General features: G+C 36.9%; 1 protein-coding gene across 1 annotated transcript in view; it reads left to right on the top strand.

Annotated features, from left to right (window-relative positions):
* MYO16 (myosin XVI) overlaps window positions 1–22,165 on the top strand; it is a 494,098-nt gene that overhangs the window by 441,163 nt on the left and 30,770 nt on the right. The window contains exon 33 of the mRNA XM_023519764.1: window positions 11,079–11,237. Coding sequence (XP_023375532.1) covers window positions 11,079–11,237 — 159 coding nt within the window. The remainder of the gene's footprint in view (window positions 1–11,078; window positions 11,238–22,165) is intronic.

A 22,165-nucleotide genomic window follows, 5' to 3' on the forward strand; every position in this document is an offset into this window, starting at 1 on the left:
CTACAGTGTCCCAGTTGCTCATCCTTTCTGAGTATCTGACATCTATTCTGTGATATGTCACTTGGATGGCTCAAGGGGAATTAAGTCACATGCACATATGATTTAGAGGCATAGGAATTAATAATGACAACCTACCTACCTACAATAAAGGACACACAGGAGCTATCAAAGAAATAGTCCAAGTGGCTTGAGGAAAATTTTGACAAGAATTTAAGTCTTCAAAGATATTTTTAATTTATTATGTAAGGCCTCAGAGCTGCTGGCTGCTAGTCAGATGTGCAAGGTTATCACCATACTATTATTGAAATATTAAAATATCTTTGTACCAGTTGGAAATGACTGTTGTCCTGAGTTCTGCAAGGTTCACAGGACTACCCCACCACCTTAGGCATCCTGGCCCCAGGTCCACCCTTTTTCTTCTCAGTTAAATGTTGACATCACGAGAGGCTTAAGGTATATGGCTCCCACCAGCTCCAATGGGTCCCGGCTTGTGCCCTTTGGCTATTAAATATTTTAGACAAGTAAGTTTTGTAATTAGTTCGGAACAAGGATTTTTTTTGTTTTGTTTTAACTTTTGCTGATTTTACTGGTTCTGACCTGCTGCAACTATATCAGTGAAATTAATGCTAACAGAGCTTTACTGTCTTGTATGACACATAAGTGATTCAACCATATTTCTAGTCATGCTGAGGTTTATGTGGCAGAGGAAGGGGATGGCTAGAAGGCACTAGAATGGCATGTTACAACTAGAGCACAAGCTAGTATCCCTGAAATGAAGCAAAGTAGATTGTATTTTTCTTAAGAACTGCAGTCGTTATTCTTAAAACAATTTGCCTATTAAAAATCCAGGAGGGGCTCACTTAGTAGCTCTATATACAGAAGATTATGTGCCAAGAGACAAAATAGAGTCAGTGCAATTCTTTTGAAAATAAATACATGCGTAAATACTCTTGTTCTGACAAGATCTGCTGCTGGGCATTGGTGGTTTACCTGAGAAAGGACAAGTGAACTGTCAGAAGTGTGAGGGAGGCTGCCCTGTGTTGGTTTCTTCAGACAATAGGCTTCACTAACTTACCGTCCATGTGACACCATGGTGGCGTCACAAACACTTAAATGCTCTCACTAAAAAAGCAGGAATATTATTTGCTTTCTGGAGAAAGTGAAGGGAGACCATTTAACTAGACTAAATCATACGCTGCCGAGACAAACAGTGCTGCTTTGCAGGAGTTGCGTTCCAGGACGCCTGGATTTGCGTTACCTGGCATTTAGGAAATGTAAAAATAACAGCAATATAAATAACTGCATGACCTATGAAATTATACATGAGGAATGGGTCTCCGGGCCAGGCCAGCTTGTTGTTTAGGTGTTGCATATTCAGCTAATTATAGGAAAGGAAAGCTTCCCAAGTACAGGAAAAGGAAAGGAATTAATGTGATCTTTTCCCCATTATGGCAGGGACAGAATAGAGGGGAACGAAAGTATTTAGTTAAATGTAAAAGAAAATTGGCATAGCATTTTTGGGTCCTGAGACTTTATTTATATCGACAGCCATTTTTTAGCTTTGCTATCAATACATTCTCCCTCTGCTCAGCACATACACTGTTGCAGATATCACTCTATTTCCTGCTTCAGTTCGCATTTCCTCTCTTTAAACTTGGCAGGGGAGTGGGTGGCAGGAGCTAAGAGTAGGGGTCAAGGAAATATTTCTATTTTACCCACTTAACCCAGAGGATAAGTGTTTGTGGCACTTTCTGCTACAGAAAAATGCTTAAGACACACGTTCAAGAGGAATTTTGATGTAAAGAATGATGATTTCATAAGGGGTTATCAAAAAGTAGGAAGGAATGCTGGGGGCCAGCTCTAGCCTTTTAAGGTCAGCAGCACATAGGGCAATTATGTTTTCTCAAATCCATCCTTTTCAGTTGCCACGGTGTTATTTTTTTTTATTTTATTTTTTTCTGTTTCTTAAGTGATCAGTTCTTATAGAAACTGTGGGATACTGCTGTGTCACAAGAGTAAACGCTTGGGAACTTAGTGTTCTGTTCCCGGTTCTATATTACTCGTAGACACTGAAGCCCTCTCTTGATACATTTCTGCACCTGTTAGCAAAGGGATGATAAAATCTGATTCACCTGGTTTGGGGTCAGTTAGACTTGTGCTATCGAAAACATACACAAATTCAATGTGCACCCTTCATAAGCCTACATGTCTCCCCTTTAACAACACACCCCTCTACTGACATCTTTTATCTCTGCAACTTCGCATGTGAAATCTCTTCTTATTTGGCTTTAGGATCAGCCGCTATGCCCATGTGAATCCTTATACTTGAAATTTGTCTTTCTCTGAGGCGATATGCCAAATGTTTGGGTTATGCTTTCGTGTATAAGAAAAAGGTTTAATTCACTTCTTAGAAGCTTATGATAGCAGAATGCAGGGGAACCTACAAGTGATTTCTAATTCCTTACTTGTATTTCTTCCTCATGTACAATAATATAAGATTTTAGAAAAATCAGAGATTTAGAAGGCATTGTTTCTTGTAACACAATGTAGATTTGATTTAACATGTACTAGATGCCGATTTGGGGTCTAAGCGATCCTATCCGAATTAATCGCACACCACCTGTGTGGATCTGTAAGCGCGGTCTGACCGTGACTCCTAGATGTTAGATACGAGAACCTGAGCAGTAGCAAGACCATGCCAGCCACCCTCTCAGCGTTTGCACTTTTCCTTCATGCCACATGGGAAAAAACAGGCACATTCCCTTCATGCAATAGCCTTTCTGAAGAGGAATTTTCCTATAGAGTTGCAGAATAAATTACAGCCAGCATGAGTAATGAGTTTAAAATGTATTTTCACATTTTTGATGCCTTGCATAGCACTCTTGGTATTAAATCAGTCAAACAGCTATAGTTTGTTTTTCTTCTGCATTACTGAAACCTGGATCTTATCTTACACTTTTCCAAAATACACCCTAAAATTATCTCAAGTTAAGGTAACTAAGAGAGAAAAGATGTTTTTAAGCTTTCTTCTTAAAGAAGCACAACATTGCTCATTCCTGCCTCATTCTCCTTGACCTTTCTGTGGCATTTGATACTGTCAGCCTCCCTCTGCTTTGCAAAGCCTTTAACTTCTGCCACCCCCACTCCGCCCCATGTGCTCCCCCACTTCAAGCCTGCACCTGCCTGTTTGTATCCGCTATCACTCGTGTGTCACCTTCTGTCTCCTTATTCATTGATTGGAATGTCGAGTTTCTTGGAAGAAAGCCTCCCTACTGAGAGATTCTTAAGTCTCTCTTAGGCATTTTCTTTGTTGTCCTAATAAATGCTCTTGTTCAAATAATTGCCACAAAGTTTAGCCTTTAGGCATGTAACTATCCGAAGTCAACATGCACAGCACCAAACTCATCCTCTTCTCCGGGCACCTAGCTGGTCCTGACTTACTCCCTGTCCCTCAGCTCAAAGGGATTAATTTAGCCCACTCCCTGGTGTCCTGAGTCTAAATTCTCACTGCTTTTCTGTTTCTAATCTCTCCTGGAAGCTAATCCAGCTGTACACTTTTTGCTAGATTAATAACATTTTAAAAATAGTCTTCTTCATGTCATGCCCTTACTCAAAATGCTTGCTGGAGCCCACTTGTGTGATGCCACATAAACTCCAAACGTCTCCCACTTCCCAGGGCAGACTTGGGACGGAGCCAGCCTCTTCTCCCTCTTGAGCCCACTCAGTTCTGACTCTCTTGCTTTACACTTTTTGCTTCTCTTTCCCTCCTCTTCTCCACATTCTGTTAATGCTTTAAAATCCAGTGTTTTCTGCTCCTGCCCACGCCCTAAAGGCTCACCTGGCTATTGCGGCCCCGCCCCTTGGATTCCTGGGGCATTTTAAACCGCATTCGTTCCAGACCTTGGTCTTCTGCTGCCTTAGTATTTGCATTGAAGACCCCATGAAGGCATTCACCTTTTGAGCAAGTCAATACCCAGAAGCCTGAGAAAAGGCACCCATTAGAATGCACCCTGGATGTCCCTCCCACACATGTTGGCATTTTATGTGTCAAAGGCTTTAACACACACACATACTACATTAACTCAGCTGAGTAGGATGAGAATGCTGCAGGGGTTTTTCATTCCTAAATTCTCAAGATAGATGTACAGTCGTCTGTGCTTTTTCTTCTTGCACGCATCAGTTTGTACCATAAATTCCTGTCATTTATTGTGTCTTATCACCATTCCAGAATGCAAGCATTTAAGGGATCTTTTTTTTAAAAAAAAAATTCCAAAAACTTTCAGCTAAATCTTACCATAAAGTTTGGACTGCGTAGTATTTAATAAATACTTGCTGAATCCATGGCGAAATATCCCAGTTTGGAAAAAGAATGTAATCGGCTGATGGCTCACCACTCTTCCCTTCTATGTTCAGCTACCACGTAACCACCAGAGTGGCCACCAGCCCGAGGACATCTCTCTTTCCCAGAGATGGACCAACTACTGGGCCCTTGGCCATATTTCTTCTTGCTGTTGAAGTGGAATGAATACTTCTCTCAGTCACTCCTTCTACTCACCATATTTCTCTAGCTGGCCCAAACTTATTCAAGGAAACTACTGTCTCTCTTGTAAGAAACTTCTCTCTTCCCCAGCAGAATCTTTGAGTTCATTCTCTAACAAATTCCTCTCCTTAGCTTTCATCTTACCTCTCCTCTCCCCCCAACAAAATCCTGCCTTCGTTTCTTACACACATCCACTTACATGAACTTATTCACACCTTCGTATCAAGATAAACTTGCAAAATAGTTGGATGACTAGTTAGGAGTAATGCTTTTCCTACTTGGACATTTCCCTAAGGACCTGCAAAAAGCAATAACGATCATCAAAAATGGTGTTAATAAGAAGTAGAGGCTATGTTGCCTTGTGGCTTTATTCGGTGATTCCATACCCATTCTTTTCTTAGTGAGTGTGAACTCCCAGAGTTAAGGATTTGATCAGATAGACTACTGCGAGACCCCTGTATGCCTGCGACAGGTTCTATTTTCTCCAGACATTGAAGCTTATGTAACTGGAGGGAGGAGGGACTTCTTTAAGAAAAAGAATAAAGATGACAAAAAAATATGGAGTAAAGTGAACATTAATTTAAATAAGAAAATAAAGCAAATTACTTATTGTTTAATGCCTAAAACAGTGCCTGCACATAGTAGATGCTCAATAAATATTTCTTGAAAAAAAGAGAAAAAAGAAAGAATAATAAATAAATCATTATCACTACATTACTATAGAAATTTTGACAAAAAAAAGCTGTCAGGTACTCAAGTGTTAACTGTTCACGCATTGCCCCACTTCCTCCTGGGCCTTAGAAGTGGCCTTTGCAAGTAGAAGTGGAGTCTGGAACCTCCACTAACTAGACTCCTGGTCAGCCTGCCTCTACCCATCTCCAGCTACCAAGATGTCAGAGCCAACATTTACCAGGCTGACTGTAATTTTATGACATTAGAGATCGTAAAACTGTGTAAAAGATTTTTAAAAACTGAATATCTATGGACTTTGCATATTGGTAGGAAAATAATGAAATATTTATCAGTGATAACTGGTAGGACAGTACTAGAAACATGAATCCTCCCACTGTGGGTCAGGAGTAGATTTCAAATATCCATAAGTCTTTTCTTCCTCAAGTTAACACTCGTAGATAGGAAGCAAACAGCTCTGGTCCTTTGAACAAGCAGAAAAATTTCACCTCACACAATGTGATATTTCTCTTACCTTGTAATTTTAAATAAGTAGGGATTAGAACTCCAAGTCATATTATTAACAGTGGAAATCCTTTCATATGTTTCCAATAATCTCATGTGACTGGAGAGAAATTATTACTGTGATATGTGATTTCTCCATAGTCATTCACATGAATTTTTCATTTAGTAAACAACTATTTTAGTTACAAAAGGTGTAGTTCCTTTTAGAAAATTAAATTTCTGTAACAGTGTTGTTGTAATAATTAATGCATTCCTTTATTCTCTTTTTCCCTCTTTCTTTCAACAAATATTTATTGAGCACCTGCTAAGGGTAGATACTGTTCTAGGCACCTACATTGCATTTGAGCTCACAATGCCAACATTCCAGAGGGAGGAAACACAAAACAAACAATTGAAATGTAATGTGTCATGCAGTGAGAAGGACTCTGTACAAAATTGAAAGCAGGAAGTAGGGACAGAAACTGACCTGGGGCAGGGAGGGGTGTGCTTTTTTTCTAGAAGGTTGTCCGGCAAGTCCTTGTGCTCAGGGAAGGTTTGATCAGAGCCCCCATGCTCCATCCGGGAGAATGAGAGGCTAAGTGAGGAGCACAGGGATGCATGTGGCAAGGAGTTAATTGGGGCAGTGAAGGGTCTCTTAGCCTCAGGAAACCCTTAGGTCTTATTTTGAAGAAAATAAGAAACCAGTGGAGAGACTAGAGTAGGGGAATGGAGCAATCTGCCTTAGGTTTTAAGATAGGCTTTCTCAGCCTCAGCACTATTGACATTCTGGGCCAGATAATTCTTCATCATGGGGATTTTGTAGCATACCTGCTGTGTACCTACTCAATGCCAGTAGCATCTCCCTCCCCCAGTGTAACAAGAAGAAACATCTCTATACATTGCCAAATGTTCCTGGGGGAAAGGAGGTTGGGGGGTGGCAATATCACTTCCTATTGAAAACCACAGTTTCAAAGGATCATACCCACCCAGTATGATATTTTAGTTATATAAAAACTAACACAAGGACAACTCATTGTTTTTTGTATATTCTAATTTAGAGTTTTGCTAGAACTCTCTCATTGGATTGCAGTTCAACTTAAATGTGTCTGCACTGCATACTTGTATTTAATAATCACATCCTAATGTACAGACCAAGACTTTGAGTCAGATCCCAGTGTGATTCATTTCTCCCATACCTGTGAAAACAACACCAGACAGGGGTCATGGAGAAATCCTGTTTATAGGCTATAAGAAACCACCACAGGAATTTGAATCAACCAGTATTATGATGTACCTGACCAAAGGATGCCACTAAACTACACAAATTACTGATCTTACTGGATGTAGAGATAAAAAATGACCCAGTTGTACCTTACTTAAATTGTTATATAGTATTCTACAGTTCTTACTCCTCTGCTATTTTGCTTAAACTCCTTGAGAATCTCAAATATTTCCCTTTGGTACGACCAACTTTTCTTTACCTTCAAAACTCTGATGGCCACTGCTTGGAAGCATAAACAAACTTGATAACTTTGTTTTCTCTGTATTATTCCTTTGAAAAGTCTTCAAAAAGTATGCATCTTGTCAATGCACTTTTATAATAAGGCTTCTTCATAGTTAATGCCAGCCTCCTCTGGATTTGTCATCGTTTTCATTCCCTCAGTGCTTAAATACAGACTAATGGGCATAATTTTGACAAGGAGCATTGTGCTAAACTGACACTTTACAACAAAACCAGATTATTGAGAGTTTCTGCGTTTGACCCTCATTGTGACTGAATCAAGAAATTAAAAAGTTGGGGCACAGACACTTTTACATGTTTGGATTTAACTTGGAGTAAGGGTGTTTATGAGCAGAGGCTGACACAGAATTTAGTAAGCCAGGAACCCCCCCCCCCCCCAGTTAATATTAATGAATAAGGATAACTGCAAAGTGAGGACACCTATATTAATTTTGCAACCCTATTTCAGTGGTTAGTGTACAAGTTTTAAACCTGCATTTCCCATTTCATTACCGCTGAGGCATGGGTGATAAAGCCACAGTAAAGAAGCTGCCTTACCTTTTACATCAACAAATGAAATAAGGAGGGAAGATTTTACATAAGGGACCAAGCACAGGAATGAGTGTGGGTGGGTGGTGGAGCCCTGCTGTGCTATAGTCTGAATCCATCAGCAACACTAATTGTGAAATGTTGCACATAGATTAACCTCCCCAAGCCTCAATGACCTCATCTTGAAAATAGGTGTGATAGTGACAACTCTTCAGAATTGTTAGGAAAACAAGAGCTAAATCAAGTATCACATCTAGCAGGGGATTAGCACGTAATAAACACTCAGGAGCCGGTAATTATTGTAAAAGCAATGTGACTAATAAGCATTAGGTTGACCATTAATTATTATGTCTTTACTTTAAGAGGGACTTATTCCCTTATTCCAACCCAGAGTCATTCTTGAGCAGACATATACTTTTAATATAAAAATATAGAGAAAATTTTAGTAGATAATGTAAAGATCATAGCTTATTGTGACAAATTTAGAAACATTTCTTGGCTACAATTTAACCCGATGATTAGAAGTATGAAAACTTTCTTTTTTAATGTTAATAGCAGAAAAGGAAGTTTTTACTATATTTTAAATTGTATTTACATATCAACTATTTATGAGATAGAAATCAGTTATGAGGAAAACCAGCATCAAATATTCATACCAGGAGTCTCGACAGTGTCTCAGAGAATTGAGCCTTGCACCACCAGACATAAGAGAACTGCCCTTATTTACCCAGGGAGGTTCTCCCTGCTTCACACCCTTCAGTTGTAACCTCCCACTGCAGTGAGAACAAAACTTCAATTCCTGCCTGTGGCGGCCTCCCCACCCTGAGTGATATCTCAACCCCTCTCCCACAGGCCCTTTGCTTCCCTGCACCCAGCTCTTTGGGATCCTACTACCTGGTTTCTTGTTTGGAGTCTTCACACATGTGGGGAGATTGTCTTACTACACAGCTACTTCTTTCCTTCCTTTTTCTCTGAGCCTAAATGTGACCTCCTAGAGATGTTTCTTTGAACCCACTGTTGCCTGAAAACTTTGGCTGCCTACCCTCACTGCTCATTAATTTTTTTCTACCCAGCTGGGAGTCTACCACTTTTAATTATCTGTTTATTTGCTTATTTGTCTGTTGTCAAACTGTGCACTAAATTCCCAGCTGCTTGTCTGTGGTTTTCTTTATTTTGTTTCTAGCACCTGGAGGGTGTTGGGCACATAGTAGGTGCTCAATAAACAACTGAATTTAAGAATTAAAAAAAAAAAAAAGCTTAAAGAGGAATAAAAGTAGGTGAGACAGCTTAAAAACCAAACCTGATTTACTAACTTTCCAAAGATTTTTTTTAAAAGGCAAAAAGGAGTTGACCAAACTGTACAGATATTCTCTCATTGTCATTGATAATTTCTCATTGTCAAGAACTAAGATGGTTTAGATCACCTGACATGATATTCTTACACAGGCTGGCTTGACCAAAGCCTTTTCACTTGTTTTTTAAGTGCAAGAAGTCAGGAGCTACAGTGACTCACTGGATCATTTAAATATAAACTTTTCTTCCTAGTTTTTAAAGCCCTGCTCATTTTGCCTTCAGTCTGTTTACCCAGCATTTCCTACTCTAAACCTTAGGCCATCACTCTACCTGGGAAGACCAGGCTCCTCTCTGTGCTGCATTTTGTGCTTTACTTGTAAATGTGTGGTCATTGCATTACAGGTCATCTGAACAAGACCCTCATTGGTGGGTAGGAAGAGGCAGGGTCGATGAGTGGAGAGCACATTCGAGATAAACAGATAGAATGTATAGACCGAAGCACTGAAATGAGAGTCAATATGGAGCATCTAGGGAAATGTCCGTGGCCTGTAGTGTAATTTAAATGTAAGTGTCAAGGACAAGAGGAAAGAATGTCCAGGAGGAAGTATTCAAAAGGATCAAGTGAATCTCGACCTTGGGAGACAAGCTCTAGAGGGTTGGCTGACCTGCTTCATTCTTCCTCCCTCCCTCCCACCTCCCTCATTTCCTCCCAATGATCCTTCCTTCCTACCTTAGAATTTAGGCACACAATTCATTTAAGATTTTAAAGCATGGAAATGACATAGTATAATTTGTCTTTTAGAGAAAAACAAAAAACTGAACAATAATCGGAATACAAAGGTTAAAGTTCTGTTTCACCGCTTCCCAGCTACTTGACCTTGGGTGATCTTAATTCCCTTTTCAGCAAAACACGGATGACCTCTCTGCCTGTTGAGATCCTGGATGTTGGGATCACAGGGGATAAACTGTTCTGCCACTTATAGAGTATAATAATTATGCTTATTATTCCTTTTGAATAATTTATTAGCCTAAAACTTCAGAAAGACCTAACTAAAGACAGCCAGAATCTATTGTGTACCAAGAGACAAGAGCAGAAGCAGCATGTATATCCCTGATGTTAAGCAGAAATCTCCCAGTAGGTTGGAGCATTTTTGAGGTCCTTGGGAAAACAAGAGCCAATCCCAGGTACACTTGGCCAGTCTGAGAGGGAACGTGAGTGACTCAGGTGGAGGGGGCGAGAGGTGGAGAGGGCCACGCCCGACACCATGATGACAATTGTGCTTGATTTGCACACTGTCACTTGTAGAACCTGACTAAGGATAACGCAGTCATTATAGAAAAATCTAGCAGACATTGTTGCAAACCCTAGCATTTGTTATATTTTACTTTATTATTACCACATAGTTTAAAAAATATAGATTTATTTGGCTCTTCACTCTAATTTGGACAATGATTTCTGTGTTTGCATTTCTCCGAGTGCTCAATTTGGGACATGCAATAAACATTTAGGTAATATTCTTAGTGTATAGAATGCAGGAGTGGGGCTTTGAAGTTTAGTGTTCCTAAATGGATAATAACACATTTATAGTAATGATGAAAACATATTTCTTATTTTGTGCCAAAGCTATAAGGTTGCCTCAGCTCTACTTAATAATTCAGAAAACTTCTGAAACATAAACTTATTGCCACATGTCTTTTAGGAAATAGCCTTCTCTAATGGGAAGTGTTATAATGACAAGTCATTTGATCTATGACATCAAAATTCTTTATAGATATGTTTGAAAAAGACAAATTATGAAACGCATTTTGACCAGTTACTATTTCTCATTATGTTTGACAATGTTGTGGTGAAATTTGATAAATATCTTATAGGACATAAATTTGATTATTATTACCAATTTATCATTTTAAATGCAATTAGTGTTTGATTTCATACGTTGTATTATTTCCTTTCAGTATTTTCTTCAACTTATTCGGTGTATTTTATCAGAAAAGAATAATATTTTCTAAAATTTATTTTAGGTTTTGAAACTAACATGAACCTAACTCGCCGAGATGATCCTGCAACATCAGAAATTGCATCAGAGACTCAAGATAGAAATGCAAATAACCATGGAATCCAGTTATCTAATTCACTCTCTAGTGCTATCACTACTGAAAATGGAAATTCCGTCTCAAATGGTAAGCACTCTTTAAACTCAGAAGTAAAATAGAGAAGATTTAAGTTGTATCAACTTTCTAGGGAGAATGGATTTAAAACATAAAAACAAAATAGGCTTAAAACTGGAAAATAGAATATAAACTATAAAACTTCACTGTAGGGCATATTGTCAACTTATTATAGGTTAAGTTAAAGAATTAAAGCTGTATTCAGTATTAGTTGACTTTTCAGAGATATTTATGGAATATTTGGTCTATGGGAACCAGTGTAAAATGAGGCTTATACTGAACAGAAGAAGGAGATGGATGTTCTAACAGTTTCCTATAAAGTTCAACACACACTTTCTGTGTGACCCACCAATCCCACTCCTGCGTATTTATACGCAAAAGAAATGAAAACAGTATCCACACAAACATCTGTATGCACATGCTTATGGTGCCTTTATTCATAATAACCTAAAACTGAAAATAAAGTGTCCTTCAACTGGTGACTGGCTCATATTAGTCACCTATTTGTGTGAAAATTACTCCCCAGAATTCAGAGGCTAAATACGATACACAGCTATTATTTCGTAGTTCCTGTGGGTCAAGTATCTGGATGTGGCTGAGCTGAGTGCCTTTGGTACAAAGTATCCCTTTTCTTGAATTAACATTTTATAATTAATGGTAATTTCAACTTCTCTTCATTTAAACATCTAGTAATACATAGAGTTACTCCACTCAAGCCACACAGGCCGTCTCGCAATTTAGACATGTTTCTATTTCAAGGCCTTTGCTGTTCCCCTACCTGAAATGCTCTCCCCTGCCATCAGCTAACTTCCTGAATTCCTTACTTTATGTTTGCTCACTGTGGCTTTTGTTGACTGCCTGATTTAAAGTTATAACTCAGCTCAACCTTCCTCCATGCTGTTCTTTTCAAGATCACTCACCTGGCTACCAGCAAGCCTCAGAAAGATCCACTTCTAGGCACACTTACATGATCTTCTCCATAAGGGTGGGTCCCACAACAGGGCAACTGGCTTCCCCTAAAACAAGCAATCTACAAGAAAGCCAGAAGTAACATCCACGATGAAAGTCACAGTCTTTACACAGCCTACTATTAGAGGGTGCATCTGTACTTCCGCTACATTCTGTTTGTTGGGAGTCAAAGATTCAGTCCACTCGATGGGAGGTGTGAGTGCCTAGAGGTGAGCCTACTGGGGGCCATTTTTCAGGCTGACTAGCACATGGAAAATCTCTGTGATAAAAACAGTGAACTACAATTACACATAACAAAATAGATGAATCGTAAACACATTGCACTCAATGAAAAAAGTTAGAATCAAAAGACTGTAAGTGCTATTCCATTTATTTGAGCATTTTGGAAAAGGCAAAACTATAGGACAGAAAACAGATCAGTAGTTGCCAGAGGCTAGGTGTAATGGCAGGGGATAGACTGCTGTCTTAGTCCATTCAAGCTGCTATAACAAAATGTCATAGACTGAATTACTAATAAGCAGCAGGAATTTATCGCTCATAGTCCTCTAGACTGGAAGGCAAGATCAGGGTGCCTGCATGGTTGGGTTCTGGTGAGGGCCCTTTTCCAGGTTGCAGACTGCTAACTGCCCACTTCTCACTATGTGCTCACATGGCAGAAGGGGTGCAGGAGCTGTATGGCGACTCTCTCACAAGTGCACTAATTCCATTCCTGAAGGCTCTGCTCTCATGATCTACTGTCATGCCAAAGGCTCCACCTTCCAATACCATCACCTTGAGGATTAGGATTTCAATATAGTAATTCTGGGAGACACAACACTCAGACCAAGTAAACAGCCAAGGAGCATGTGGTGCTATTGACAAACAGGAATGTGTGTTTTCCTATAAATTCATAGATGTGTACAATTAATAAGGGTGAATCTTACGGTCTATAAATGTGACTTTTGATATATATATGTATATTATATGTATATATATACATACATATGTATATATATGTATATTATATGTGTGTATATATACATATGTATATATGTATATATGTATGTATATATGTATACACGTACATATAATTTGAAAAGTCTGAGTAGAATAAATAAAAAGAAACCAGAAGCATGAATTTTAAAAGCAGCCAGAAGTGAAAAAGACAAATTACCTTCAAAAGAGCAGCAATTGAAGTTCAAAAACAATGAAATAACATTTAACATTCTCAAATAAAATAACTTCCAATCTAGAATTTTATAAGCAATAAATTTTAAAAACGTCCTGTAAGAATGAAGGGGAGTTAAAATATTTGTACAAAAAAAAAATAAAAACTGAAAGAATTAAACATGGCCAGACCCAGAATGCTCAGAAATTCAGGATGGAATAAACAACAATTTTTAAAAGTTAGTGAAGTTAGGAGGGGGTAAAAAAATATGTTTAATATTATACATTGATAAATCAAACCAGCAGGTTATAATTTCAAAGGTAACTGCTGAAAGAATAGTAGTGGGGTGTATGATTCCCAAACTAAGAGAAAGAGTAAAATAGAATAATAAAAAGTCAATCAACCCCAAAAGATGGCAAAAAAGAAGTAAAATAGGAATATCTGAAAGCTAAGATAAATAGGAAGGTCTTAGATGGTAGATATAAAAGCATATATAAAAACAGTTAAACTGAATTGAATACCATTAAATTTTAAAAGATTCAATTAGATAAGTTTACATTAAAGATAAATTGATTAATACAACATTTTAAAGCCTACGATTTCTAAGGAACATGTAAAACATGATGATACTGATAGTTTAAATATAAAAAGATAGCAAAAGAAAAGATACCATTCAAATATCTAAAAACAGCAATTCTCATTTACTTGAAAAGTAAAACTTTCATTTCTATTACACATACACACACAAAAACTTTTTTACTAATGACACTAAAAATATAACAGAATTTGTGGGACGCTGCCAAAGTCTTAATCAATGGAAATTTTCAGCTTTATACATATTATTGCAAGCAAAGAAAAGCTGAAAATCAGTATTAAAAATGTTGTTAGAAACAGAACCACAAATTAAACATCAAGAAAATGGAAGGAAAGTTGTAAAAAAGATAAGAACATAAGTTATTGAAGTATAAAACAAATGACAAAGGTAAAAGCTGGTTTTATTTGAAAAAAAATCTTTGAAACATTTAACAAATTGATAAATTATTTTACAAAGGCAATAGAGAAATAAAGTGAATACAAATAACCAATACTATGGATAAAGAAGAAGACCTACCACAGATCTTGCAGAAATTAAAAAATAAAAAGACTATATTATGAACAGATGTATATCAAAATCAATTTGTAAATTTAGGTGAATAGTCATATTTCTCAAAAGAAATATACAACTAACCAAAATGGAGGAAAAAATATAGGAAAGCTAAATAGTAACATAAATATTAAATTAATTGAATATCTAATTGAATACTTTTCTACAAGAAAAGCTCTAGGCCCAAATGGTCTTTTTTATAAGTTTTTCCCAAATTCTAAGAATAAAAAATGCTAGTGTTACACAAACTCTTCCAGAGAAGAATAAGGAAAAAAAAAAGTCTCCCAGCTTGCATAAATAGCACTTAATTCATGACAAACTTTGTATTGTAGGGCGCTGGAGAAAGGATAATCAATTACTATCCACATGAAGAAAAAAAAATGAAATTTGACCCCTATCTCACTCTATACAAACAAAACAATTCCTGGTAGATTATAGATCTAAATATCTAACACAGAATAATAAAATTTATAGAAGAAAATATAGGACAATATCTTTTTTTTAACCTCAGAGATGTGAGAAGAAAGAATTTTTTGGTTATTGTTGCTCAGGTACAATCATTTTATTATATGCTTTTTGATATAATCAAAATATGTAATTATTATTATCATTTGTCTAAGATTTATAATTTTTCATCTTCTTTAAATATAATTGATAGCCAGAAAATTGTCAACCCTACTAGGAAGGATTTCTTAAATTGCACAGAAAAGAGTACAAACAGTAAAGAGGGAATATTTTAAAAAATAAAAAAAAATTTAAAAAAAATAGAGAGAGAGAATGGGAGATAAAATATTTTCAACATTTTTAAGCAACAAAGGGTCATATTCAGTTTACTTAAATTAAAAACAAACCAAAAAGGACAACTGAATAGGAAATAGGACAGGATACATGAACAAGCACTTAAATAAACATTTTTAATAGAGTCTAACCTCACTAGCAATTAGAGAAATGCAAATTAAAATCACAAGATAACACTACTTTTTCTAATACACCCTGTAGAATTACAGAACTGAATAGCAAGGATGAGGGGCTCTGAGAAGGGATTACCATAAAGTCAGGACAGCGATTTACTTCATTTGGAGAAAGAGAATGATGGAGGCCTCTGGGTAGCCGACAATTTCTATTCCTTGACTTCTGTTGTAGTTATAGTTCCACAGTTTAAAAATATTGAGTGAGAGAGAGGAAGAGAGGAAGGGAGATTTCAGAATGGGTGTTAGTTATCCAGGACTGTGGAACTTAACGGCCCTCAGAGAATCGCTGTCCTATCTCTTGCTGTCCTCAGAGTCAGCGCTGGGAAGGTGGGCTTTCAGCTGAGAATATTGCTGACCCAAAGACGTTCATTGCTGATTCTCCAAGGAGGAAGGGGAGAATGGATATAGAATAAAAACTAGCCAGGGAATTTTAATCATGAGTAGCACTTTGGGAGTCATTGATGGTAGTAATTAGATGGGACAGGTTTGTTTAAGCTTAACATTAAGGTCTCCAGAATGATATGGGAATGTTCTGTTGGCTAAGAAAAAAAATTGACTTAATGATTTGCATTCATGTGTATGCACGCACACACACACACACACACGCACACAGAGAAGAAACCCCAAAAGTGTTTATGAATCTTACCCCTCCATATGAAGCAGGGGTTACATATAATGATTAGAAGTATTTGGCTCACAAGAAGGAGGCTTTATGGTGTTTTGGGGAGGTGGGGAGAATGACTCCTGTAAGATACAAAAGATTTTTAGACTAGCAGTAAAGACATCTAGCAAAAAGAACTATAGTTATCAAAAATTTATTACCACTAAGAACAGACAGAAGTTCAGCAAATAATGATATAAGCTCCCCAAGTATTGGCCTTTCTTAATGTATTCTTTTCAATGACTTCAGAAGCTTTCTTAAAATATATATCATTATGCATATGGCACTTATAATTGTATACAAGTTATAAAAATTACACAAGCTCTATTTGACAGTTTGGAAAATACAGAAAAGAATAAAGACTAAAAACTACTATAATTCCATTACCTAGAAATATTCTAAATATGTCTGATATTCCACTGTGTCAAATTTTATTTTTTCATACAAACATATGTACATGTCTACATAATATATTTGGCTTTGTTTTTATAAAGTTTGAGTTATATACTATACATACAGTTTTAATAATCTGCTTTTTTCCCCTTAGGAAATCATATAATTTATCTCTATGTCAACAAATATAGATCTGCATTGTTTATAGGTAGCTATGGTATTGGATGCATAGCATTCCATCATATAGGACTATTATGAGTTAAAATAACCAAGTACTATTTGTTGGATATTAAAATTATCTTTCTATTTTCCACCCTTAAAATAGCACTGGGAGCTTATGATGTATTACTCCAACTTGATTAAAATAGGTATTTTGTAAAACTTTCCATGTTAATGTGTAATGTTCAGATTTGTGTTTAGATAGAAATATTGAGAATTAATCTTTTCAAAAATCAATTACTTTCTAAAATCTCAGATGATAACTCTCTTTGAGGAGGTAAATTAAATAAAAACATTGTATGCCCTTATATTCAAATTGAATATTCTTAAAATAATAAAAATGGAATATAAATAACAACAATAGGCATCAAGTGTGTGATAGAAGAGTATTTCACAAAGGTTGCATATATCTAGTAAGAAGGTAATTCATTTCTCTTTTACTTGCAATTTTGAGATATTTAAGACTAGCCACTAAACAAAAGAGAATTTAAAATATATTGAATGATCTAAACTGAATATACAAACATATGAGAAAGATGACCATAGATCCATCACTTTTGCTAAAATTTCACTTCATGCCTTCTCCCTAGCTCACCTTCGATGATGCATATCCTACTGTAAAAAAAGGGAAAGCGTCCTTTCACTAAAATATTTAATTTGTTTGTGTTTTTATTCAAAAGACAAAAACTATGGCTTGGGAAATAGTCCTAGCAAACAATACAAATAACTGATTCTTATTCCAAAAATCAAAATAAAACCAAAAACCAACAGAACAACAAAAAAACATCTCTAGATAAAAATGGAAATTTTTGTGGAATACATGCCTTGAAATTATTTCCCTGAAAATAATATAAATTACATCTCTAGGAATTCAGACTTCTAAACCTAACATAATATACTTCCAAACCCTAAAGCACAGATTTATGTATTGTTCCTTAAGTGCTTACAGGGACAAGATTTTAAATAAAGCGAGTTCTGTCTTGTCATTAATCAAAGACCACTTGAAAAATCTCAAAAGTTATACGTACAAAAGAAAAATTATTTCAGTTGGGTTTTTAGTCTTATAAAACCACTTTCTATGTTTGATCTACTTTGTGAACACCATGAACTTCTGGGTTTCTAAAACTTTCCTATGATTAAAATATCCAGCATAATGCCCTGGATAGTTAGGCACTGAGTAAGCATTTACCAATTAAAAACAATGTTACATCTTACAGTGAACCAGTAAGTCTTATGCAGGGGGCAGAGTCAGAAAATGTCTTCTAGTCAGTATGATAAAAATTGAACACATGATATATATATGTGTGTGTGTGTGTGTGTGTGTGTGTGTGTGTGTGTGTGTGTGTGTGTGTATACACACGTTATAATTCTTAAAGCAGTTATTAGTACTGATTCATAATTTACAACATGCACTGTGCTTTCTAAATACAGGCACAAGATGGAAATAAATGTTTAAAATAACTTGAAGTTCTAATTGAATCAGAAATAGTGTTATTTTCTAGGAAACGATTTCTCTCTTGAATGCCAGTATCTGCATGTTACCTCTGCTTCCCAGAAATAATTATCTGTGTTGTTCATTTGCTGAAATATAGTTATGTGTGGGTAATTATAGCTATCACTTACTTTAATTGCCATCCTTTTACTGATGTGAACACAGACTTAGATCTTTTGTATATACTTAATTATTCCCTGGACTTGTGGTTATTTATCATTAGATTAGAGAACAGTTTTTAGTGTTAGAACGTTTTCGTTATATCAAACTAAATATTGTGAATATAAAGATGTTTATTTTGTAGGGAAATGCAGATATAAAAAATTCCAACTAGAGCACTTTATGCTCAGTATGATTTTCTCTTTTGCTGCTCAATGAATGTATATGTTATTGCTGGACATCAGGAAAAATGGCAATTAAAGAATACAGTTATTATATTTGATTTTTATATATATCTTTCTGTGAAAATTGTCTTTTTTTTATTTGCATTTTGTTCATCCTCAGTGCACAGCAAGGATTATCTGAGGCGATTAAGGGCTTTCTACAGGGAAGGCCTGGGTGATACCATTTGCAGGACCAGGAGCTCTGCATCTTTGCATAGATTCCAGCACCATATTGAATTTAGCACCATTGGAGCACTAAACCATACTGATTTGAGAACATCAAAGAATGGCTTTCATCAGCTCTGCCTCAAGATAGGTCCAGACCATTGGCAAAGGAGCCTCTGGTTGGAGCATATGAAATATATCCATATGTACATTTAACATCACTTTGTTTATGGGAAATGTATAAATTCTTTGGAACTCATGCTGTTGTCTGACTCAAAGGCTAACTGCCAGAGGAAGCAAGCCTTCACTTGACAATCTGGAATATTGCACAGTTATCTATTTTGAGCAACAGAAGGTAGCTTTGCAAAGAAAGCAAGCCCTGCCCCACTCTTCCCTCTAATTAAAACTATTTCGAAGTTATATTAAACTATTTCTAATTTGGACTTCGATTAAATTTCCTCCACCATGGTTGAGAAGTCGGGGTCGAAAATAGCTGAATTGAAATGAATTAAATTTCCTCCACCGTGGTTGCGAAGTCGGGGTTGAAAATAACTGAATTGACCCTACGTTTCCTTTTCTCTGGTAAGAGTGCACATTCTCCCATCATCATTCTCAAGTTCTTGGAGTCATCCTTCACCCTCTGTTTCTCAACTCCTGTACCAATGCATTCTCTAATACTCATGCTGGGTATACAAAGCTTGCAGCAGCTCAAGTGGAGGAACCCAAAATTACTTCCAACTTAATTTTCTTAGCAGTGTTGCATTGTTCTTATTTCCCTAGGTTCAGACCCCAACTCTAATGCTTACTAACCCCGTGACCATGAGCAAATGACTTTACCTCTCCAGTTCTGAGTTTTCTCATCTGAAAAATGGGGATAACCAGGGGACCTGGCTCATGAGATTTTTATGATTATTTAGAATGAAGAGACTAGCACAAAGTTAGTGCCCGATAAACATTACCTATAAACAGCTATGACAAAAATCTTAGACATTTTAGAGTTAGATGATCCCCGAGGATTTACCCAAGAAAACCAAAAATTATATGTATGAGGTAGATAAAGTACAAAGCAGTGGATTAATTTCTCCAAGATTTTACAGAGTGTAATGCTAGAATCAATGCCTTATGACTTATTTACACATAGACCAAATACAGACATGTGTATAGTCAAACAGGCATATCATTTTGATGGCCTACACTGGTATTCAGGGCAATGACAGACATTATAATTTGGGATGAATGAGCCTCTGGGATGAATGAAGTTGAGATATGTGGATGGAGTTCAAAGAAAGGATCTGTTTATCTCTAGGTTGGAGGATTTACAACAATAGAAAGGACAAAATGGCAAGAGGAAGCCCTAGTGAAAGCCATATGCACATCAGTCAATCAGAGTATTAATTAAGCACTCGTCGCATGCAGGCATTTGGATTCCTATAAAATGACAGAAGCGATGATATCTAAGCAGCCCAAGGTGCGCTGTTTGTGAGCACACAGAAAGTGAGAGAAAATACATAAAATGCTGATAGCGCTATCAATCAAGAGAGATCGTAAAATAGGGCAGCCAGTGACAAGTGTCAAAGCAGCCACGTAAATAACAATTCTCACATAGAAGAGTAAAGTCTTATGGGCTGAAAGAGTTAAGGACATTTCATGGTGAAAGTTGGGATTTTCAAAACAAATAGAATCCAGACAAGAAAGGGAACACCCTTAATTGAAAAAAAAAATTACTACATGATGTCTTTTTGGCAGGGATGTGAATGGGTTGCTTTGTAAATATATATTTTTGTAAATATATAAGATAGGAAAGAAAATGTGTACAGGGCATTGAACACCAATTTAAAGAGTGTCTCTGAAAGGGTGGCTCTTGTTTGGAAGGAGCCCTGTGTGCTATTTTGGAGAAATTTACCTGATCTCATTATTCAAGGTAAACAATGGAACAGAAACTTGACGTTGGGAGTACCTGTTTTGTGTTCCTTTATTCTAACTATTACAGGCTGTGTGCACCCAGCAAGAGTATTAGAGAATGTGTTGGTACAAGAAGTAAGAAAAAGGGAGTGAGGGGTGATTCCAAGAACTTGAGACTAAAGATGAAGGGAGAATAGTGCACTCTGAACAGAGAAAAGGAAGTTCTAAGCGGAATTTAATTCTGTGGGTTATATTTGTAGTTCAAAAGCTAAGAAGGACTTCTGGCTATCGATGATTGTTACATAAATGATTAGAGTGTTGGAATTAGATGAGGATTCCAGAATGGAAAGCTAAGAAAGGCAGCTTTTCAAGGAAGCTTGAAAAATGGGGATTGTTTATAGCATCTGAGGAAAAAGTATGAAGAGAAATGAGGAAAGAACATCTGACCATGAAACTATGCAGAGTGTCTACCTTTGAGAAATATACCTTGAGAAGGGCAGACATGGAGGTACAGAATAGGTGGTCAGAGAGGAAGGTGAATGCAGATGTCCAATTGCATAGAAAAACAGGAGAAAAATTAAGGAGTGCTTGGTAAGCTGGGAGGACATAAAAAATGAATCCAAACCCCAGTGCTATTGACTAAACACTTTTGGGTTCCTATAAAATGACAAGGAGTTTGACTAGCAGATTCTAACTAGTTAACCATATAAAGTGCATTATCACACTACCATTTACAGTCTATCTCATTCTCTTCTTTGGAAGACTTTAAATAAACCCATTGGGCTCTGCTTGTAGACTTCATGACCTCAGTCTCAGATTGTTTTCAAAAATCATTCTACACATTTCAAGAGGCTAAATACACACCATAACCGATGAGGAGAATATACTAAAAGTCATCCCTCCTGAGTGTCCTGGGGAGGGTTTAATATACACAGCTCTGAGCGGTACTCAGCTACACTGGAGAGAGAGTGCAAAGCCTCCTCCCTCTGCCTGGACCCTTGATCACAATCGATGACTTTCTAACTCTCGTCTGCCAAGCTAAGAGCAACCCATCCTATGGAGTGTCAGTATCTGTGCTGAAATTCAGATCGGCATGAGTGGAATGCCTTCCCCTGAGCCTCAGCAAGCTTTCTCGAAGCAGAGGAGCAGGGACATAGATAGGATGGGTACAATTTCAGACCTTAGTCCTTGCTATAATCGGGGCAAGTGTTTTGTTTTGTTTTGTTTTGTTTTTTTAAATGAAGGTTTCATATCAAACAGACATGCTTATCAGCACTTTAAGGCACACTGTTGCCACTGTAGAAAAAATAGAGGAAGGGACAGAAAACTGTTTAAATTAGGAATTGTCACTTCAGAGCCTGGACTGGGGAGATGGCTAGGGCTGTGAGAAAACTAGAGCAAGCTCATAAATATATATAAACAATCATTCTGTGATGGAAATCTACTTTCCAATGGAAATCAACAAATAGGTGGATCTAGGTTAACCTTAATGTC

This window comes from Pteropus vampyrus, unplaced genomic scaffold, assembly GCF_000151845.1.
Source record: "Pteropus vampyrus isolate Shadow unplaced genomic scaffold, Pvam_2.0 Scaffold236, whole genome shotgun sequence".
In the NCBI taxonomy this organism is placed as follows: Eukaryota; Metazoa; Chordata; class Mammalia; order Chiroptera; family Pteropodidae; genus Pteropus; species Pteropus vampyrus.